General features: G+C 38.6%; 2 protein-coding genes across 2 annotated transcripts; one reads left to right on the forward strand and one right to left on the reverse strand.

Moving 5' to 3' along the window:
- Positions 1-107: 107 nt before the first annotated feature.
- Positions 108-4,753, reverse strand: LOC144079018 (prostaglandin E2 receptor EP4 subtype-like). The gene is made up of 2 exons (XM_077607545.1): positions 3,953-4,753; positions 108-882 (listed from the first exon to the last, which is right to left on the reverse strand). Exons 1-2 carry the CDS (start codon positions 4,751-4,753, stop codon positions 598-600), a joined length of 1,086 nt encoding a protein of 361 aa, XP_077463671.1. The 3' UTR covers positions 108-597.
- A 5,000-nt stretch (positions 4,754-9,753) lies between these two features.
- Positions 9,754-23,052, forward strand: LOC144079227 (uncharacterized). The gene is made up of 13 exons (XM_077607867.1): positions 9,754-9,870; positions 13,449-13,543; positions 14,978-15,111; positions 16,837-17,365; positions 18,575-18,677; positions 19,371-19,420; positions 20,017-20,054; positions 20,287-20,318; positions 22,157-22,232; positions 22,362-22,524; positions 22,601-22,748; positions 22,829-22,845; positions 22,926-23,052. Exons 3-13 carry the CDS (start codon positions 15,109-15,111, stop codon positions 22,991-22,993), a joined length of 1,227 nt encoding a protein of 408 aa, XP_077463993.1. The 5' UTR covers positions 9,754-9,870; positions 13,449-13,543; positions 14,978-15,108; the 3' UTR covers positions 22,994-23,052.
- Positions 23,053-23,466: the final 414 nt, after the last annotated feature.

The following is a 23,466-nucleotide window of genomic DNA, read 5'->3' on the forward strand; positions in this document are numbered from 1 at the left end:
ATATTTAGGTTGCACATGCTGAGACTATTGAGTACAATAGTAAAGCACAATGGAAACAATACATGATAGAATTTTATTATAAAAATAAAATGGAGCAGCGTTTGGGGGGGCTATTGAAATACACATGGTTGGCCACGAGCCACCAATTTTTTTCTTAGCTTTCTCATCTTGATATCATGCATAAAGCTTGGCGCAAGATCAGAATTCCAGAGTCTAATCTTATTTTAATGTTCCCTACAATGGGAAACGGCACAGTTCATAGACGATCGCGGTGGTTTCCCACCAAATAACAATTCTCAATACGTTGGAATTTTATACTGTTCTAGTTTTGCAAACTCAAATTATGACATCTTAAACAGGAAACATGATTTTCAACCACCAACAATGCAAAAATAGTGATAAATTGCTTAGGGCTTCACGAGGAGTGTTGTAAAAATAAATAGTTAAAGTACTTAAAATGAGAATCAATACAATTCTATCTATGACAATGGAGGGCATAAATAAATACATACCTGCTGTTATGACACTCAGATTTTTTTAAACCATAAAATAGAAGCCATCACCCTCTGAATTTAATATCTACAAAGTTCATGCGCGCTACTGAGACATAGGGTAAGTCCTGATGCCCATGCACATTGTTTGACCGAGCGTATTGCTGTCCTTGGCGTCTTCGGGATAAAATAGACGTCCTCGCTTGGTCAATGTGCTACTGCTGTGAGTTCGACATCGCCTAGATAGGCTTAGTATTCGTCGAAAAAGAGACCTCCTGAGCAGGATGTAGATCCAAGGGTCCAGGATGGGGTTGACGGCTGCGATGCGAATGGCCGCCAGATCAGCTTCGGGGTCATTTTCCAACATGATTCGGTTGGTGAACACACGGACCTGGAAGGCAAAAAAGCGTTATGCCATATGAGCTGAGATCTGACAATACTGTTTCACAAATTTCCAAGGGATACCTCAATTATACTGCCACATTTGAAATTTGTTTTATTCATTCATTTTCTGAACCGCTTATCCTCACAAGGGTCACGGTGGGTGCTGGAGCCTATCCCAGCTAAATCTGTGGCCAGCCAATCCCAGGACACAAGGAGATGGACAAGCATTCACGTTCACACTCATACTTAGGGGCAAGTTAGAGTGTTCAACCAGCATACCCTGCATGTTTTTGGGATGTGGGAGGAAACTGGAGTACCCAAAGAAAACCCACTCAAGCCTGGGGAGAACATGCAAACTCCACACAGTGAGGACCGACCTGGGATCGAACCATCAACACCAGAACTGTCATGCCGACGTGCTAACCACTCGGCCGACGGGCCACCCTAAATATTTTTACTTACATGTTATTGTTGCTGTTATTATTATAAATAATCTTATGATTACTATTATTAGTGCAAAAGATATCATAAAGTTCCTCTCGTGTCAGTCACGTGTTATTTTGTGGATTCTAAACACATCTCAAATTGACATTGTTAACTTGATTATAAATAGTTGTGCTAACTTGAAATTTAAATTTTGGGGGGGGCAAAACATACATTTTAAAGGCCCTTAAAAATATTTTGATCAACAATATCCCGAGCTAGATGTACACAGTATACACACATGTAATTTTAATACAATAACGATAATACATAATATCAATTGCAAAAATTACGATAGGATTGTGCAACATTGTCTATTTTCTCGTATCTAAAAAAAAAAAATCAGTAGCAATATTCAAACAAGGGTCCATGCCCATGTTTTTGTTGTAAGGTTTGAGTTCTTTTGAGGTTTTGATTCTTCTTTGGCCTTTTCCTTTTGCTTGACTTGCACTTGTGATTACCAATTGCTTTCACCTGTTGTGATCTGCCCACTTGCGTTCTCAGCCAATCCCTGCCTTGTCCCCAGTATTCCTCTAGTGATGTTTGTTTTTCGTTGTTCTAATGCACCCGTGACCCTTGTGAGGATAACCGATCCAACCCCGGTTCGCTCCCCCTCCACGGCAAACTTAACAGTAGGTCTGTTCCTTCCTATGTCATGTTTCCCTGCATTTCTAATTTTTGTATTGTCGATTTAAGAGATTAGCATTTCCCCTAGCCACTTGCGTCCTGTCAAGGTGTTCCTCGTCATGTGAATTTTTATGATATTTAGTTCCCTGCTTTGTTGTGGTGTTGATTTGTTCATTGGTGCTGTTCTAGTACATGTGGCCTACTAGTTTCAGAGGTTGTGGGGAGATTTCAATGTAATGACTTTAAGATATACTTTAGGCTGAGTAGGGAGAAGTTATAATGTTCCCTTTTGGGGCCCCAACGCTCAAGAAACAGGGCTTACAGTTTTCTCCTCAAATGTTTTCAAAAAGAATTATCGTTTACTAAACAGTCCCTTATAGTTGTATAAAACATCATGAGTGTGTTTCAGCAGGAATGTCGGTGACGGACACGAACTTTAAAAGTAGTGTTATTGTTAAAATATTGACAAACCTACCAAGATCGTTCGTATTCTGCAAAATCCATCATCTGCCACATTTTCCTTTGTGTGCTGGTTTTCCCTCAACTGAGTTTTCTGCATTTAAAATGACATTAGTGGAGCCATTTTTCAGTGTCCACTTTTGATGGTTAATGTTCTATGTTCTAATTGATTCGTTTATGACAGACAGTGGTGTTTTAAGTTTGTTTTTTAACCTGACATATAGACAATAAGTAGACAAAATGAACTTAATAAAACTACTATTCATCTTCCATATCCATCCATCCTTGAAAGGGTTGCAGAGGTTGCTGGAGCCTCACCCAGCTGACTTAAGGCAGTCAACAACCTAGACTGGTCGCCAGTCAGCCATAAGGCACACAGAGAGACAAACAACCATCCACAGTCACACTGTCAGTGGGAATTGAGCACACGCCTGCCCGCACTAAAGTCAGGCGAGTGAACCACTACACCACAAGGCGGCTTACGACTATGTGACGGTTAATGTTCCATTTATCTTTTTATTTTTATTTTATTTTATTTTAAACTCAATGTTAATGATCATGATCATGGTGACCCAGGGATTGAGTGGTTAGGGCATTTGCCTAACAGTTCTGGGGTCCTGGGTTCGAATCCAGGTCGGTCCTCCTGTGTGGAGTTTGCATGTTCTCCCTGGGCCTGCGTGTGTTTTCTCCGGGTACTCCGGTTTCGTCCCACATTCCAAAAATGTGCATGGGGTCGGGGCACGAATTATGTTGACGACGGCATGACAAAACAAAACAAACAAAAAAGAAGTTCCAAGCATAATAGGATTCATTCATTCATTTTCTGAATCGCTTTATCCTCAGAAGGATTGTAGGGGGTGCTGGAGCCTATCCCAGCTGACTTTGGGCCAGAGGTGGCGGAAACCCTGAATTGGTGGACAAACGATCGCAGGGCACAAGACGGACAACCATTCACACTCATACCTAGGGGCAATTTACAGTGTCCAATCAGCCTACTATGCATGTGTTTGGAATGTGGGAGGAAACCAGAGTATCCAGAGAAAACCCACGTAGGCCCGGGAAGAACATGCAAACTCCACACAGGTGGACTGACCTGGATTTGAAACCAGGACCCCAGAGCTGTGAGGCAGACGCCCTAACCACTCAGCCCACCAGGCAGCATGACAGCAATTACATATTTATTATTATTATAACAACTTTTCTCATTTCAAGTTAGGAGGGCAAGATTGCAAACGTTAATATTTATTACTCTGACGGTCCGGCACCAGGTGGTTGAGGACCGCAGCTCTAAATTGCCCTTAGGAATGTGCATGAGCATGTATGGTTTTCCATCTCCTCGCTGGCCACCGATTCAGGGTGTCCCCCGCCGTGAACTGGGATAGGCTCCAGCACCCCCCACGACCCTTGTGAGGACAAGAAGTTGCAAAAATGAACGAATGGCAGTGATCCATTCCGAATGGAAATGACGTCCATAGGTGCACTTCCTCGAAGGGTCCCAGCCCACTTACCACGAGCGGAGCCGAACAGGCCAGCACGACCACCGAGGTCATGACCAGCACGGTGATGTTTTGTATCTCAGCCGCGGAGGAGAGCGCCCTCCACCTGTCTTTTAGGCTACTCCGGCAGCTGTCGGTGGTCCGCCGGGCGCCCCTCCGACGCATGAGCATCAGCGCCCCGCACACGGCCACGTTGAGCGCAGTGGTCCCCACGATGAGAAGCACGCTGACCGCCCCGTACAAGACCGAGTACACCGCGGCCAGGGGCTCGGGGGTCCTCAGGTCGATGAAGCACCAAGTTTTGGACGCTTGCAAGCGGCTCCTCGCCGCGCCCATGGCCGGCAGGCAGCAGAAGAGAACATTAGCGGCGTACACGAAGACCAGGAAGATTTGCGCAAAACGCCGGTCCACCCTCCAGCGCCGGTACAGATACGGACAGCAGATGGCCAGGTAGCGCTCGGCGGCCATGGCGCAAATGATGCTGAGTCCGGTGAGACCGAAGAAGAGCAGCAAGAACGCGTGGAAGTCGCACAGCGTCCCGCCGCGCAAAACCTGGTCGTCCAAGTAGTTGGCGATGGTCAGCGGACTGGCCAGACACGTGCCCAACAGGTCGGTCACTGCCAAGCCGCACACCAGAGTGTAAAACGCCGAGCTTTTCCTCTCCTGCCTGGACAGGGAGAGAACGACGATGGCGACGATGTTCCCGACGGCGCCGCCGACGAACATTAATGTCGGTAAGGCGATTCTTTCGCTCCGAGGCTCCTCTGGCCAAGTGGCGTTTTGGGTCCAGTTTGGACTCTCGTTTGAGAGCATCCTGGTGGAGATCTTTGCGCTTGAGGGCGATGAGGCGCACCGCTATGGTGCCTTCATGGCTCCACTATATAGGTTTTAGTGGATCTTTCCGAGGCTACCTCCCATTAGTGCAGTGATTGGACAAGAAAAACGCTGTGCGTTCCCCTTATCCGTTTTTTTCGCCCCCATGGCGTCACTACGCCCTCCAATGTGGTTTTGGCAAACTGTCAATGGGGATTGCACGACTGAGGTGACTTCTTCTCACCACATGGCTTACAGAGATGAATATTGTGTTGTATGAATAAATGTGCAAGTGCTTTCAAGACCACACAGCTTACCCTGGGAACCTCAAGGGTCGCAGGGGGTGCCGGAGCTGACTACGGGCACCCTGAATCAGTGGCCAGCAAATTGCAGCGTACAAGGAAATGGACAGCCAATCATACATATCTCATTTTTTTGAACCGCTTTATCCTCATTAGGGTCGCGGGGGTGCTGGAGCCTATCCCAGCTGACTCTGGGCCAGAGGAAGGGGACACCCTGAATCGATGGCCAGCCAATCGGAGGGCACAAGGAGACGGACAACCATTCACACTCACACCCATACCTAGGAGCAATTTAGAGTGTCCAATCAGCTTACCCTACATGTTTTTGGAATGTGGGAGGAAACTGGAGTACCCAGAGGAAACTCACGCAGGCCCGGGAGAACATGCAAACTCTACACCAGGGGTAGGGAACCTATGGCTCGGGAGCCATATGTGGCTCTTTCTACGGGTGCATATGGCTCTTCACTAACCTATGAAGTAAAATATGGAAATCACTGCTGAGAGAGCTGAGTCCCGTGCATAATATATTTGATACTGATTTATTAGCAACAGCATAACAATGTTGTCAAAAGAATTCAGAGACTTTTTGTACTTTAAAAGTGGTGAAATGACAAAAAAAAATCACACATTTTTATGTATTTTTACTTTTCAATTCTGAGAATGGCTCTCAAGAAATAACATTAGAAAATATGAATTGTTTATGACTCTCTTCGTCAAAAAGGTTCCCGACCCCTGCTCTAGGGGGTCAAAAAAGGCACGGCTTAAAATTGAGATGTCGTCTGTAAAAGGTTTTGCGTCAGCAAAACGTGCCTGCTACAACTCTGTGGCCAACACATATTAGTACAATCTGTCTTATGTTTATAATGAGGTGCATTGCTGAAGATCTCAGTCTGCAAACCGCCTTAAAAGAGCACATAGAACACTTACTTGTGAGGTCAGGTTTACATCCTCACTGCTGCAGACAGAAGTGAGCTGGCAACTTCTTGAGGACAACACAGCACTTAAATAATGCCAAAGTCTGGAAACTCTAGTATTGCTGCCTGGAATGTCCCCGAGATGACACTGAATCATGGCATGAACAAGCCCTTTCTCTCTGCTTTATAGTTCTCCACAATGTTGTAAAAGTAGTTTAATAGCCTATGCACTTAAACTATGCTTTATGCACCAATAATTTCTGCTGTAAATGTGAAGCTTTTGAACAGCTATTCATGTCTTGTGAAAATTCATAGTGGAATATGCTAAAGCAGCTAAAATTAGAAATGAATAAATACAAGGGAAAAGAAAACATCTATCGATACAAAAATAAGAAGACACAGATTAAAAACAGATACTGAAAGATTTATAAAGAAATCAAAATAAGTTTTTAAAAAATGTGAAAAAGGAATACAACATCAATGTGGAAATAAATTAAATATAAGGATTTAATCAAATATCAATCAATGGATAAAACTCTTTTGCTTTTTGAATTATTTAAAATGTTAAGACGACAAGCTGGGACAACGATACCACTCAATTAGAAAATTGATTGAATTTGAATAAAGTTTATCTACTATTTCTGTTGATTAGTCTTGATCAATGATAACCAATTTTCATAAACTCAAAAGCATTGTCCTATGATTACGACCAATTCGTATAATAGCAAAACCAACTATTTTCTGACCAATTTGAAAATGGATTGGATTTTAATCCATTTTTAATGAGCATTTTCATGGATTAAGCCTTATATCGATGATGCCTTTCCATAAACTGTTAGGCTGTTCTGACTGTATGCTTTCAAACATGAGTATTTTTGATAACCTTTAAAATTGATTTGAGTAACAATAGTAAAATGGAGAACAACAGGCTAAATAAGCATCTGTTAACATAAGCCTTTCAAAAAGAAAAAAAAATGTCAGGCTGTCAGTCCTCAGAGAGAAAAAAAAAACATATAAGTTGTACTTGAGTATTAGACACAGGCCAAGCCAAACTATGGGGGGAAAAGTGACTTATAGTCCGGAAAATACGGTAATCAGACAGAAAGTCCTCTGAGCATTGATTATATAAAACAAATAACTACCAAATTTTATTCTGGGCCGTGCATGATTAACAGAGACGAGAGGGAAAATGCAGCGTAAACAACCCCGTCTACATCTATGTCCTGCAAAAAATAAAAAATAAATAAATAAAAAAGTTAGGATCGTAAAAATCGTCAGGTTTTTCTACACTTGCCTGTTTGCAATTGATATTTTTGAAGTCATCCATATCAAATAAATGACTCAATTGTTTTGGGATAATCTTGTAAAAAAATTGCACAACAACAAATCCCTTTCTTGCAAGGGAACTGACTGCTTTAATGTTTTTAATTAAATATGGCAGCAAATTTGATATATATTGTTCATGTGTTTTGGTTCACTTGGTTTATACATTCAACATTGGTTGCAAAACAGCTCTCACACAGATGTTAAAATATGAAGTATACATCTTTAAAAAAATACTTAGCATAAAATGTACACCCCAAAAATGCTTCTGGTGTCATTGCACTGTATTTCAGAGATATATTTTTGGGATTACATTTACAGTAAATGTCAACAATCGGGCTTCCTCCGGGAAATGATTCAAAACATAGGGTGAATCCCAAGGCAGTTCAAAATTGGGGCCGGTTGGGTTAGATAAGCGTAAGCATAACTTTAAAAGTTGGATCCAAGTTTAGGTTAAAGTTATAAATAAGGGACTGGCCATGCCATCCGTGATTGTATCAGCAGTAACACATTCACAAGTAAACTTGTATACTGTTAGAGGTCAATTTGTGTGAAAAGGCAAGTAACCTGGAAATGCTACGATAATTGTTTTGGCATCCACTTCAACTTTGAATATGCAACAGTAGCACAACCAAAGTCTTAAGCTTGTGGCTTCCCAGCGTGGGAGAGGATTGCGAAATGTTATTAGAAGGATCTAATTACATCTGTTAGGCATTAGTGTTTTCAGGCCAGGATGTAGAATGATTTTTAATTGAATGAATAAAACAGTTGAAAGAATATTTCAGCCATGTGCAATAGCAGTGGTTCAGTCGTGCACACATTGTTTGTGGACATACAAAACAACGTAAAACACTGTAATGCAAAAAAAAAATATGACTCAACATGGTGATGATTAAATTAAAAATAAAATCAGTTTGACCATATTTATACATTTGTTGCTCAAAGGTTATACTGATCTAAGGAACCCTTCAGGAGGAGACTTTTCCCCCAATCTGGTGTCCTAAAAGTACAATCAATGATTGCGGTCTGGTGCTTCCTGTTTCCACAAAGATCTCATTGGTTAAATTGTCTGTGCTGTGAATCAGTTGGATAAATTGTCCCCACCCAGAGCGGCCCTTGAGGACCACTTTGCCCACCCCTGTGTTAGGTAAACGGACTTTCAGTATGTAGATCATAGGTGTCAAACCAATTCCACAAAGGGCCATGCGGGTTCAGGATTTCATTCCAACTGAAACAGCATGGATAGCTTGACCAATGAGGTTTCTGCTGAAACAAGCCGTCCTTGACTGCGAGTTTCACCTGCTGTGTCTCTTTTGGCTGTCCTTACCTTGGGTGACCCAGGTGTTTGTGATTGTCATCAACCCCTATCTGCGCATTTAAACCCTGTGTTTTTGTGCATCCGGGTTTGCGTATTTTCCTGTCTTGGTTATGTTGCCTTTTTCTTCTGCGTGCATTTTTGTCCATCCTCGTTAAGTTTGTGTTCGTTGTTAATTTTACCCAGTTTTATGTTAATAGTCGGACTCAGAAGCACAAAAACACAGGGTTTAAATACACAGACAGGGGTTGATGACCTGGTTGGGAGGGAAACCTGCATCCATTGTGGCCATTTGTAGATTTGGTTTGACATGTGTGTTGTGGATAGTTCAACAAGCCCATGACAAAACTCCATTCCAGTTGTTATGATGAAAATATATCTTTCTTTTCATCTACTACTTAAAATATTACATTTTGGTCCCATTAACCATTTTTTTGTGTTATGTTTGCAAAAAATGTATCTTGCTGTTCTTTACCATTTTACATTGTGGTTGCAACATTATGCACATTTGCTGTTTGTCTGTGCCATTTCCTGTCAATGTTGCTGCACTTCTTGAGAGTTTAATTAAAACTAATCCTTCTCATTTAGAGAAGATTTGGGAATCCAAACCCTTGCCATTTCTTGGAATTTGAGATTAATTAGCTGAGTTTCGTGGGAGGATTGCAGGAAAACCTCTTGGCTATAACCCAGAAAATTCACAAAAGTCTCTGGTATTAATCAAATCTTTTATTCCACGGAGTTGCCCAAAAGATGGTGCAATTATCAGAATGCATAATGAACAATGTACATTTATTTTTTTGAGTGCTCACCCTCCGCCTTACCACACACAATCTTCAAAATCTTTCCGTTTTCCCAGCCAAAGCCCGTCCCAGAGAGAAACTCATGACCAGGCCATGATCTACCACTCCTCTTCTAGAGGTCTCACAAATGTGACCTTCCCAGCGGATATTCCTGAATCACCAATGAGACTGTGGCAGCCTTTGACCCTGAGCCATTTCAGCCTTGAGGCGAGACAAGTAGCAGACACGAACATCAGGTAAAACTAACAAATCTCTAATTACAAATTTAGAAGTTGTATGCCTTGAAAACGAATGGACAGATTTCAACCCTTAACCCTAGATTTCCACTTTGTTTTTCTACAATGTCTATGGACTGAGGAATTCCCAGCAAGTCTTATGGTAATGGAGACCCGGTAGTCTTCTGGGGGATGTCCTGTGTTCCAATAAACTGACGTCCAGACATGGCTGTCATCCAAAACATGAGGTAAACTATGGCTGCTGTTGACAGTAACGTCACACAGTAACTATCAACCCACGCTGAGCTGCTGTCTACGTTTTTATGTGGGTTATCGCTGCATGGGAGTAGGGATGTACTGATGCTGATTTTTTAAATTTTATTTTACGTCCAATCCTATCTGATTTTGTTTTCTATGATTTTTTTTGCCTTATTGCGGCCCGGCGGAGGAGTGGTTAGCGCCTCGGCCTCACAGTTCTGGGGTCCTGGGTTTGAATCCAGGTCAGACACCAGTTTGCATGTTCTCCCCAGGCTTGCCTGGGTTTTCTATGGGTACTCCAGTTACACCCCCACATTCCAAAAACATGCATGGTAGGGTGGTTGGACACGCTAAATTACCCCTAGATACAAATGTGAGCATGAATGGTTGTCTGTCTCCTCGTGCCCTGCGATTGGGTACACGGTCGATTGGTCGACGGTCTTTTGGTCGCCCGGAAGGTAAGTGATAATTACCATTTAAATTGTTGCTCAAATTCCCTAAATACAAACTGCGAATTACTATTTAGTCATACTTAATGCCCTAGTAATTATTAGGCTAAAGAAAAGCTCCAAATTTCCCAGACTTTTATTGTTTTTTGTTGGAGAACTTGTTAAGACCCTGACGGACGTAGCTTCTTAAAGGGACAACGCATGTACATACAAACTCTTATACACTCACACGTTGGCTCAGTGAAACTGCTCATAGCCATTGTTGGCTTTTATTGATGCGTAGACCGTGTTGTTTTACCTTGTTTTGCCGCCGATCTTTTGGTCGCCCGTTGTCGCGGTCGGGCCGACCAAAAGACCGCGACCAAAAGACCGGCGACGAAAAGACGGCAACCAAAAGACCGGCGACCAATCGACCGCACACGCTGCGATTGGCTGGGTCCAGACACCCCCCCGACCCTTGTGAGGATAAAGCGGTTCAGAAAATGAATGAAGGAATGTTTTTCCCTTACTGATCTGATATTTTTAAAGCAGTAAGAATAACACTAATAATGCTAAAAATGTTACCACTAAATGACACCCCGCCGGTACTTCCTCAAAAAATGTTCTTTGTACAAATGTTACACAATGGCTCTGTTATTATCATTAGGGTCTAAAGACCACTAGTCTCACTCAGCAGACATCTACTATTTGCTTAATGATTTAAGTTAGGCTGAAAAACACGATAGTACTATGACAAAATGTTGCCGTTATGTTAAGCGAAAGCGGTTTCACAAAAGGTGCACGTATTTGTTATTAATACTTCGGTTACAGTTTGAATGGTGAGCACATGGATCCGTGCAAAACATTACAAGTGACCTAAATTTAAAGTTGTTTTTGGTACACGTAATCAAACTTCTTAGACAGTGTTTGTCACATCGCAGAAAGTATTTGCGTTCAGGGTGTCCAGTGGTTCGGTCGCTGACGTTAGCATTACTGGAATTAGGAAGCTTTGTGAAAGAGACAGCTGGAACTGCTTGTCTGAAGGTAAATCATGTGAGCACCGGCACCATTTAACAAAACCTGTGTTTATTCTCCTGTGAGAGTTGAATGCTGCTAAACAGTCCCTTTCACACAACTTAAACACTTCTGGTTACGAGCAGTGACGATTTTAAAAGAACATTGTGTTTGTCAAGCCTATAACAAGTCATCCATTTGATTGTGAAGATTCTAAATATAACACAGCGTCCATTTAATGAAGAAAGGACAAAGCAAAGTCAAAAATGGAGAACTGCATAAAGTCGATAATGAGAGGTGAGAAAGAGGTGATGCTGCCCATTATTTTCATTGGCCCTCACCAAGCACAAAAGGAGGACCATATCACATTTTAGTCTCTTAAAATCATCTGATTTGCTCATTTAGATTTGTCGTTTTCTAGAATTTTTGTGGGTTCGTGGAATATAACATGAAATGTGCGGTTAAAAGCTAAAAATATTTCATGTACATTCTGGGATGGTGGAAAAAAATGATGAGTGCAGTTGTTCTTGGTCAAATGGTCATCTGTCTCTCTGTGAGCCCTATGGGTGACTGGCGACCAGTCTAGGGTGTAGTCTGCCTTTCGCCAAAGTTAGTTGTGATAGGCTCCCGCACGACATTGAATACGAATGAATCAACAAATATGTAATGCTTAGCTACCCTGCAATAATCAATGTTTATAGTCGAGAATTTGTTTGAAATGTGTTTTTCATAGACAAAAAAACTCTCACAATTACCTCTAAAATACGGACAGATACATTAAAAAAACAACTTTTATTTGTTCATTTTCCGAACCGCTTCTCTTCACAAGGGTCGCGGGGGGTGCTGGAGCCTATCCCGGGGGGACTTTATCCACGGCAACGCACTCGTAACCGACAAACAAATTTAAATTAACTTGGATTAATATATACAGACACACTCAAAGACGTTTAATGTAACTTTACACAAAACTGAATTCTAATTTTGTTTTAATTTTTTTACCTTCGTTCTGGGCAGGTTAGCTGTTTGCCACGCCTCCACCCTCATGTTCGCTATCGATGGGCTGTTTGCTGTTGTATTCCCTTCAAAATATTCCGAAAATGATGCACACAAATGTCCTCACAATAGGATAACGCACGACCACTTGCCAACGAGCAGCAGTCTTGAATGAGCGATCGCGGGAGCTAACAGGCTAAGGAAGGAATAACAGGAAATGCAACAGCTCAGCCTACCCAAGTATTGATTGAGGGTAATGAAGTTTTATTCTGAGAAAGGGTGCCATTGGCTCTTGGTGTTGTGTGCACGAGTAAACTTCATTACCCAGAAAGCCCTCTTTTTGCCCGCACTTGTGCGTTGTGCGTTTTCTGGTCCATGTGTAGGAGAAACTCGTGTGAAGAAATCGTTCAGTGCTCGTAGATATCTGTTATACACGAAAGAGATGCGGCAAAAAAGACAGTGCGCTACAATGATAAACAGCCTCTCATGTCATGGCCACCTGGCTTTCTCGCATCTCGAAATTTTTCTCGTATCTAGAGCGAATTATTTGCTCGAAATTTTCCTCGTATCTCGAGCATCTCGTAGGTAGAGCTGCTCGTATGTAGAGGTACCACTGTAGTTTGTTTTAATGAGGAGATTGCAGGTATTCTTGAACTATAACAGACAAAAATACCTGTTTACTTATTTATTAAATAACATGCCGATATATATTTGGAAAAATTCGTAACATTATCCAAAAATATTGTGTTGTAAATCCACCACTATACTACCTACCGAGCATTTCTTTACTAACATTAATTGCTTTTTGCATGTTGTTTTTAATAAATTAAAGGTAAAGAAAAAAAACACCTCCAGACTACTGAGGGACTGCACGGATCATCTTGAAAGAGTGATTCTGCCTATTTAACCTCAGTCTCAGTCTGCAGAAGGTCTCCACCTTGTGGACTTCCTATGTGTGGCTCCAGTTTTTTTTACCTAGGTCTACAATGTCTTCTGTGTCTGTCTTGCTACTGCAACCAAGGAAATTTCCCGAATACGGGATGAAATAAAGTTCTAATCTAAAGAATGCCAAAATGTTTTCTCATACTCAAATGTGAAAAATGTGGACGTTGAAAGTTAGGGTTGCTTTTCAGGGAAAAGAGTTTGTTGAAGAAAAAGGACAAGCACAAACGGAGCATTTGGCTGAAAGTCTCATGTGAAGGCTTGCAGATGGTGGACGAGAAAACGGGTGAGCCACGTGACATATATTTCTGTTGACTTTGTGTTTTTCCAGTGTACACTTAATTGAAGTACCGCACTTAAAGCCAGTTTCTGTCTTAAAAGGTTAGGAAATTTCCACAATTTCTTTTAAAAGGGGCGAAAAGTTTTATTCTCAGCAATAGAATATTTTTTTTTAGGTTAAAATACTTTACTACTAAACCTGCCACCCTCTAAAAATGAAAATTTTAAAGTATTATTGATAGATTATTATTGATTGCCTAACACAATGGTATAGAAATATGTTGGAAGATTGAATAAGTAAGAAAGTGAAATATAATGAAAAGCTAAGCAATTTTTAAGCAGCCATTGTGCAACGTTTAAATATTTGAGTGATTTAGAATTAAAGAAAAAATAGATTTCAGGCTCTGCAACATGAATGGGGATCAGTTTCTTTTCTAAAAATAAGCAGGATGTAGGATCTTTGGCCTGAAGATAACAAAAGCCTCTTCTATGTCAAGATGGCCCATTTCAAAGCCACACAGGAAACAGTTATTTTACTGTTTCAAGTTTTTGCTTGTTGGTTTTGTTGTTAAAGAATGTTAGTTTTCCATGCTAAAATTTAAGAAAAAAAATGCATCAATGAATTACAGTGAGCTCTTTCACCTCAAGAAGAGGTTTTTTTTTTTTTTTTTTTTTAACACGTCCAATAATTTAGATCAATTCATTACAGAACATTTTTTTAATTTAACTGCACTCCAAGCGACAATTTACTTCAAAGTAGTCTAATAAGTTGTTGTTTCTCCCCTAAAGGAGAGGAGCATGACTTTGGTAACTACTGGAGGACATTAAAAAACTATCTTATTAATGCAAAATATGCTTTTGTACCCAGACATCAATTTTATTAGTAACTTCAATTCATACTTAAAAGAATGGTACATTTAAAAAAATACGCAATTTGATCATTGTTATTGTCCCATTTGGAAGTAAATCTGTTATACACTATGCTTCTAAACTATTTAGTGTCAGGTTATTGTTTATTTTTGTTGTGTAAACAAAAAGTTTGCACCCTCATTTTGGTGCTGAACAAGTGATTTACAAAAAGGGTATTTGTTACTGTTTCTTCCTAATGATTATAATCTTTGGATATATTTTTTTCTCCTCCTTAATACATTTATTTCATATCGAATCGAGACTCGATATTGGCAGATCCACAAATTCAAGTCACTCAGACTCACATGCAAAAATATGTTATTTCAAAGTTATTTTTTCTTAATATATACTTGTCTGCCGGACATACCAACATGAATTATAAATGATGTAAAGTAGGTCTGATAAAACCATTTTAGCAAGGAAAACCCTGTAAAAATTCTAATATTACCATTAGATATATTAGTTGGATAATGGATATGTTTCTTGTTGCTTTTTAAAAATATTTCTCCCTATCTGTTATGACACGATCTAGGTGTTTTTCATTTTTTCACTTCCTGATGTGCTCTCACACCATTCTCAACACCTCGTAACGACATAGCTGCACAAGATGGAACGTTTTGTCACCAACATAATCTGACATTTCCAAAGAAACTGCATGGAATTATGGTAAGATTACTTCAAATTTCTCTTCTTGTATCCTAAGATAACAGAGCTATGTCGGTTTATTCATCCATGAATTTTTTTTATGCATAGATCTGTCCCCCAAATACTCTTGTCTATGTTTTTTTTTAAATTATGCACCTTATGCAAGAGTTTTTTTTAACTTTCATTTTAAATTTTACAATAAAATGCATATACTGAGGAGTACCTAACTTTTGAGTGAGTAAGTGCATTTGAATTTAAGTCTTGCAACTTTAGTGTAGATACATAGAGAAAGCAAAGTTTGCTTCCGTTTCCTTTGTTCAATGCAGTTTATTAGTGCAGCATTGCCATCGCACTTGTACATGCGTATCCATAGAAACCGGTGCAGGGTGGTGACTGGGGTAAAGAAGCGTGTGGTTGCAAACATTTCCTTTACATGATCTTTGCTCTCCAAAGGATACAACTTTAAGACAGTCACACTTTCTATTATGCAATGTTGTATTTTAAGTTGGTTGGTCTGATTTTCATTTCAAAAATGGGATTTACAACCTGTACAATTTCATTTTTTAAACTGTTGGATGGCACAATAGTAGTTTTATACACATCAATGGCTCACTTTGCCTGAATGAAATTATATAGCCTTTCAGAGTTCAGATGTTTGCTCACTTTTCCATTCAGGAGTAGTCTAAATGTCATCTTGTATGCAGATACATCCCTCTTCAGGCTACTCCACTGATGTTCAGTTTATTTTAATTCTTGGCTCTGTCGTGACTCCTGTAAAAAAAAAAAAAAAAAAATCAACAACAAAACATTTTTTTTTTTACCCCAAAATTTCTATTTTTGGGCGGTGGACGGTGTTGTGTTAAAACAGCCTGTTATTGGATTCTGTTTATATAAAAGAACATTTTTCTTCAACGCAAAGGTGAATTAATGAGAGGTGTAAACTAAGAAGGATCCTGCACAAAGTTTGTACACCTTTCTCATTCACGTCTGATGATTTTTGACATTCAGACCGCTGGTTTGAATCCGAAAAATGCCTTTTTGTTTTTCCTTTAAGACTACATACGACATTAAGTGGTATACACGGCTAAAGAACATAACAAAACACATTCATCAGACAGTACGTTTTCATTTTTTTCCTGTAGTTGGCACTTGTTAAACATATTACATTCCATAAAGGGTTCTAGCCCTTTCTAAGATGACCAGTATGGAGGATGAATGAATGAATAATGGACATCTAATACATTTTTTCTGCCAGCCTTTGTTTGTCCAAATGGATTTGATGTCCAGCGCCATCAATGCCACTGAAATGAGGATTCAGTCAGTCCTCACAATGAGTTAAATAGCATCTAATTTAAAAAAAATACACAACTATAAAGTGTTCTAGAGACCCATAGCCTTTAGTGTTTCATTTTGCTTTTATTTATATGAACGTTTTTAATTTTCTTTTGATTATCATTTTATGTACAGTTAATTTGTTAATAAAAATGATTTATTAACTAAAAAAATAAGAAAACATCTTCACCAAATGAAGGCACGTGCACCACTTCACCATCAGTGACATCACTTGTAAACCAAATCTTAATATAGTAGCCTTCCTAACTCAAAATATAATGTCCACTGATAGACTTTATGGGTTTAGGTATTCAGCAGTCAGAAACGCACCATTTTAAAAATGGGTTTTGCTTTTTTTGTTGAGTGGTGAGCATGAACACAACTAAACTAATTTCATTTTTTTTTTAAAATCAGGAAGACAATGTTAATGTCCAGGCTCTGAGGGCTAGGTTCAGCAGCAGAAGCAGAAGCAGAAGCAGCAGCAGCAGCAGCGCCAGCATGCCCAACACCATTAGCAACTCTCCACTATCCCACTGGCCTGCTTTGGTGAGACCAATCCCCTCAACAGCAGAGAGGAACAATGTTCCTAAACCAGACATGGTGAAGCACCAAAGAGGAGAAGCAAAGGCAGCCCCCACTCCACCTGAGCCGAATACAAAAAAACCTACCCCATACCCGTCAAGTGCTAATAAGGTCAAACACACAGGGGAGATGCTAGAAAAAATGATGTTGGGGAAGGCGCTAGTAGGTTCCATTGCTCCCTCTCCAGTGCCAACTTCAACTCGGCCACTGCAACTGAGGAGCACAAGTGATGTCATTCCACTTAGAATGCCGCTCCCCCCAGAAGGACCCCTTCCCTTGAAACCTAAACGACCTCGCAACATTCATCTTCAGCAATTCCTGAACATCAGCAGGCCTGCTTGGCCACCGCTTGCTCACAAAAGTGAGTACACCCCTCACATTTTTCTAAATACTTCAATATTCTTTAAAGATATGATATGCTCTTGAATGCGTCATTTATAACAGGGGTGTCAGACTCGGGTTGGTTCACGGGCCGTGTTAACGTCAACTCCATTTCATGTGGGCTGGACCATTTTAGATAAAATTTTTAGACTTTTTATAAATTGATTAAAAGAACTGGATCAAAAGCCCTGAATATTCAGTTTTTTATAGATCTAAAACAATGTTTATTTTAGCTTTTTTAAAATATATTTTTAGATTTTACAAAATGATTTTTGAACTAAAAACATGGAAAAAATGGATTAAAAAATTACAATTATTGATTTAAAAGGGGGAAAATCAGGAAATTTAATATACATCTATACTCCTCATTTTAATTTGATCCTAAAACAGAAAGTCGGCACTCATGATTTACTTTCCCGGGCCACACAAAAGGATGCGGCGGGCCAGATTTGGCCTCCGGGCCGCCACTTTGACACATGTGATTTATAATGTTGTTTGGTGCTCCTATGGCGATAGTTTAGTTCGTGATTGGCAGATGTCATCCAAGTTTTTATCAGTTGTACTTATGGCATTTATGACACCAAAAATGTAGATTTACTATAACACACATTCTCCCAAATCGGCACATTCAATTTTTCTAAAAGCCTGGTATTCGGACCAACACACTAATGCCATTTAAAAAATGTGATGTGACAGCTAAATTAATGTCATCAGAAAAAAGCAAAGAACAATATAAAAATTAATTAGCATGCAAAATATAATAAATGGGCAGCCCAGTGACCGAATAGCCACCTATTCAGGGTGTCCCCTGCCTCGTGCCATTAGTTAGCTGGGATAAGCTCCAGCACCCCCTGCAACCCTTGTGAGGATAAGCAGTACAGAAAATGAAGGTATGAATAAGATAAATGTATATTAAGCAATTTTGCAAATATGTGAGGTTTCCCAGGTAGTCCACCTTCCTCCAATATTTCCAAAGCACACATTAGGTTTATTGAAGTTTATTGAAATTTCCAAAGTGTTAATGTTAGTTTCAATAGGTGTATTTTTCCCCCTAACAACATATACAACAGGTGGCATTATGTTATTTTTTAGAAAATCATCAGTTTTCTGGTGCTTCCTCTTTGTTTGGACTTTTTTTTGTGCTGGTAATTTTCCAAAATTGACATAACCACCCAAAATGATTCCTCAGGCTCAGAGCCAAGACAAATATCTGCAGTTGCAGTGACCGCTCCATCAAATCCCCTTCCACAAACCTTCAACCCAAGCAGGCAAGAGAAGCAAGTGACCTCTCTGTGAGTATAGTGTATTTTGAGACATGTTTGTGTAAGATTCATTCCTTTTCTTTGCACAATTTAATGAACCTTTTGAATTTAACTTAGCATCTCATTCACTATACCTGCCTACTTTAAACCAATTGTAATTCATTTGTAAGCTGCGAATTGAAAGCTGACAAATGAATTAAAATTTGATCTAGATTAGATAACTTTATTCATCCCGTATTCGGGAAATTTCATTATCACAGTAGCAAGAGGGTGAGAAAACAGACACAGGAAAAGACATTTTAGACATAAATAAATAGGTAATAAATAAGTTAATAAATGAATATATAAATGAATAAATAAATAAGTGTGTTGCTGAAATATATATATATATATATATATATATATATATATATATATATATATATACATATACATACATACATATATATATATATATATATATATATATATATATATATATATATATATATATACTTATACATATACATACACATAGATGTACATGTATACATACGGTTGTTCATAACATCCATTAAAAAGAACAGGATGTATTTAAAAAGTCAAAAATCGTTCATAGGATGTTTTCTATGCCATTTTACCTAGATCAGAAGAATGTACTTATATATCAAACTAATTATTAGTGTCTATAGTGCAATTCACCTCTAATTTGATACCCTTTAAAAAATAATTGTCCTTCTACAGGCACGTCAATAATGGCAGTTATGATGACATTGCAAACTTGGAGGAAGCAGGTAAAATTAAAATTGTAATTACACATGAAATAAGATTTAATTGAGTCAATTTCCTTGTCACTCTTTATCCACAACAACGTAGCCCAGGGGTAGGGAAACTATGGCTCGGGGGCCATATGTGGCTCTTTCCATGGGTGTATATGGCTCCACTAACCTGTGAGGTAAAATATGGTGACTCATGGCTGAGTCCCGAACGCACCAATAGGAGCGTCACGTCGACACTGTAGCGTTGACACTAGTCTAGCACCACTTTAATCATCATTTTGTTTTTCATTACATAATTTCATTGATACTGATTGATTAGCAACAGCATAACAATGTTGTCAAAATAATTCTTAGACTTTTTGTACTTTAAAAGTGGTGAAAAGACAACAACAAAAAATCACACTTTCATATATTTTTACTTTTCAGTTCTGAAAATGGCTCTCCAGAAATAACATTAGAAAATATGAATTGTTTATGGCTCTCTCTGTCAAAATGGTTTAGAACCCCTGAAGTAGGCCTTGATGAGCATTGATTTAAATTGATTAGATGTACATATTTTGAATGTTTTTCACTGTATGACTCCCACCCGCCTCCCATTTATGTTTTGTCAGAATACTGGAACAACAGTAGCTCACATGGGACAGAGAGCGTAAGTTCAACAATTTAAATTTTAAAGTAAAGACCACACAAACTGGGGTCATAAATGTGTGCGTGGTTGGACGTGCCTGTGTGTTTGTGTATAAAATAAATACAGATCAGCCTTAAATCTTACATAATGTAAACATTTCACAATAACGATTCTATTCTATGCAATAATGCATTTTGCGGTGTATATCTTATGTTGGGAAGTGCCCTAATTTTATTTCGAATTTGTCTTGCAGGGTGAATGGGACATCTATGACCACATTGATGAGTAAGTTTACCTCAAAATTGTTTGCCCATATACCAAAAACTTCTCATTTGGAGGCCCCTACACTAAATAATAATTATTAGCAGAACTAGAAATTCTAAGACAAGAATAGCAAAACTTCTTTCACCTAAATGGGACTTAAGGGAAGTAAACAGAATGTAAACTTTTTTTTAAAGCAAATTGGACTTATATATTAGTGTGTGTGTGTATATATATATATATATATATATATATATATATATATATATATATATATATATATATATATATATATATATATATATATATATATATATATACACATATATATAAAGACTCAGAAGCAATGCAATACGTAAACAAGTGCACTCCTTTGAAGGCCATAGGAGTAAAGTTAGGGCTAAATTCATACAATTTAGTATTTTTAATTTTCACAATTTATTGTTCATGTTCCGTTTACCTTCAAAAGTACGTTTTGCTCCAACATTTGAAAATGTAAGCTATCTCAAACCATTTAATCAAGTTATCAGCAACACATGTATTTGTTTATTTATTAATAAACTTATTTATTAATTAACTTATTTATTAATTAATTAATTTATTGACATGTATTTATTAACGTATTTATTAATTAATTAATTTATTAACGTATTTATTTTTTTATTACCTATTTATTTATGTCTAAAATTTATTTTCCTGTGTCTCTTACTACTGTGACAATGAAATTTCCCGTATACGGGATGAATAAAGTTATCTAATATAATCTACCAATTTTTACATAATCGGATGAGTTACAAACGCTTAAAAATGTACAAATCTTGAACATCGGAGTTATTCTTACTTAAAACACCAAGTTAGCACATTTTTTGGCAGTTGTTTCTCTTACAGTGGAATGTTTCTATCACTGCCATGGCAAAAAATGACCACTTTAGTGATCTATAAAACTGACCAATATGACTCAGTTTTGTGCTCTAGAGCATGTGTCAAAGTGGCGGCCCGGGGGCCAAATCTGGCCCGCCACATCATTTTGTGTGGCCCGGGAAAGTAAATCATGAGTTCCGACTTTCTGTTTTAGGATCAAATTAAAATGAAGAGTATAGATGTATATTACATTTCCGAATTTTCCCCCTTTTTAAATCAATAATTGTATTTTTTTAATCAATTTTTTTCTGTGTTTTTAGTTCAAAAATCCTTTTGTAAAATCTAAAAATATATTTAAAAAAGCTAAAATAAACATTGTTTTAAATCTATAAAAAAATGAATATTCAGGGCTTTTAATCCATTTATTAAAAAAATCTAAATATTATATCTAAAATGGTCCAGCCCACGTGAAATCGAGTTGACGTTAACGCGGCTCGCGAACCAACCCGAGTCCGACACCCTTGCTCTAGAGCAGGGGTAGGGAACCTATGGCTCGGGAGCCATATGTGGCTCTTTCGATGGGTGCATCTGGCTCTTCGCTAACCTGTGAGCTAAAATATGGAACCCGCTGGTGACAGAACTGAGATACTACGTCCAGTGCTGCTTTAATCTTCTTCTTGTTTTAGACTGCTAGAATGCATACTCTCATTGATTAGCAACTGCATAAGAATGTTGTCAAAAGTATTCTTTTTTTCCACTTTAAAAGAGGTGAAATTACTAAAATAAAAGACACCCATTTACATGTATTTTGACTTTTAAATTTGGAGTATGGCTCTCAAGGAATAACATTAGAAAATATGAATTGTTTATGGCTCTTCGTCAAAAAGGTTCCCGACCCCTGCTCTAGAGGGACGAATAAAAAAAGTGCCAATTTATTAAATGTGCTGTTTTTTTGTGGTTCTTCTTTTGGTTGCACCTATTAAAAATATTATATGATACAGGGACCAAGTGAGGGTGAATCTTGACAAAAAGGTGGAGGAACAGAAAAAAGAAAACGAGCATAGGAGAAAATTCCAGGTAATTTTCTAATCCTAATTTTACCTCTTATTTAACATCCACTGGCTGTTTTCGATGACTTTGGACGAGCAATCCATTATTTTTGAGAGGGTCTGCCAGCAATTATACACATCTTCTATTTCACGCTAGCTGCACGCTGAGGAAGAAATTCTTTACACTGCCAGAGCTTGCCACGACTGGTACGGTGGAGGCAAAGATGACCTCAGGGTCCACCAAGGTGACAGTGTAGAAATCCTCCGCGTAAAGAATAACCCAGAGGGCAAGTGGTTGGCTCGTTCCGCGAATGGAAAGTGTGAGTGTCTTGGGGAACGTGCAAAAATACATAGCGGTCAAGATCCTTTGTTAAAAATAGCCTTTTTCACCCACAGATGGATATATCAGCAACACGTGTGTGGATGTTGACTGTGAGGCTGCAAAGCGTGAATTCTTACAGTTAACCAGAAGAACAGAGGCAGCAACTTTACCTCCTCCACCTCCTGACCCACCGCAGGTGTTCTACATGGAGTCCAATAACAGGTGTAGTGTCGTCTTAGTCTAGGATTATTCGGCAACTTTTATCTATACTTCATGAAACGTGTGTTTCTTTATACTTGCAGTTCGATTCCCAGTGCAGGTAAGTGACAGTGTAAATCCTGAACAAGACAAATGATTTTTACTATTGAATCAATAACACAATTTCTAATTGCTTTACAGATTATTTCTATGATGGTTTTCATCTATCAACTGACAATTTTCCGCTGCCGCCAACAAAAATGAAATGATGTAGAATTTTTTTTTTCATCTTGTAGTTCAATGAAAAGTAAATTACCTATGTATGCCAGCTGTTGTCTCACTAGTACATATTTCTGTTCTCAACAAATTCAAGTTTTAGCCTTTGTTTTACATTTTAGCAGAGACTATAGAATTATTTTAGTTCATAATTTTTTTTAATTCATGTCAAGCAGTAAATTATTTTATTTGGAGTGCATCTCTTGAGTTTTGCATCTCATGCTCACAGTTTTTTAATTTAATAAAGGGACAGTACATATTAATGAACATATGTTATTTACAAAAAGTCTTAATAAAATATCCGACACCTTTCTCTAAAGATGTGCAAGGTAAAACTAATAGTTAAAAAATAGTAAAGTGATGAACAACTTTCTCTCTCTATAATAATGATTTTTTTACAACCAAAAAAAATGATGATTTTTTCTTAATGTTTCGGGTGAGACGTAGACTTTTTGTCCGCTAGAGG

This window comes from Stigmatopora argus, chromosome 8 (assembly GCF_051989625.1).
Source record: "Stigmatopora argus isolate UIUO_Sarg chromosome 8, RoL_Sarg_1.0, whole genome shotgun sequence".
NCBI lineage: Eukaryota > Metazoa > Chordata > Actinopteri > Syngnathiformes > Syngnathidae > Stigmatopora > Stigmatopora argus.

Bases quoted from the DNA above. Each gene is read 5' to 3' on its own strand.
- LOC144079018 (XM_077607545.1), bottom strand. From the start codon at position 4,753: ATGCTCTCAAACGAGAGTCCAAACTGGACCCAAAACGCCACTTGGCCA. The intron at 883-3,952 runs GTAAGTGGGCTG...TTTGCCTTCCAG, and splicing joins CCTGTTCGGCTCCGCTCGTG to GTCCGTGTGTTCACCAACCG.
- LOC144079227 (XM_077607867.1), top strand. The intron at 17,366-18,574 runs GTGAGTACACCC...ATGATTCCTCAG, and splicing joins GCCACCGCTTGCTCACAAAA to GCTCAGAGCCAAGACAAATA. The intron at 22,233-22,361 runs GTAATTTTCTAA...ATTTCACGCTAG, and splicing joins AGCATAGGAGAAAATTCCAG to CTGCACGCTGAGGAAGAAAT.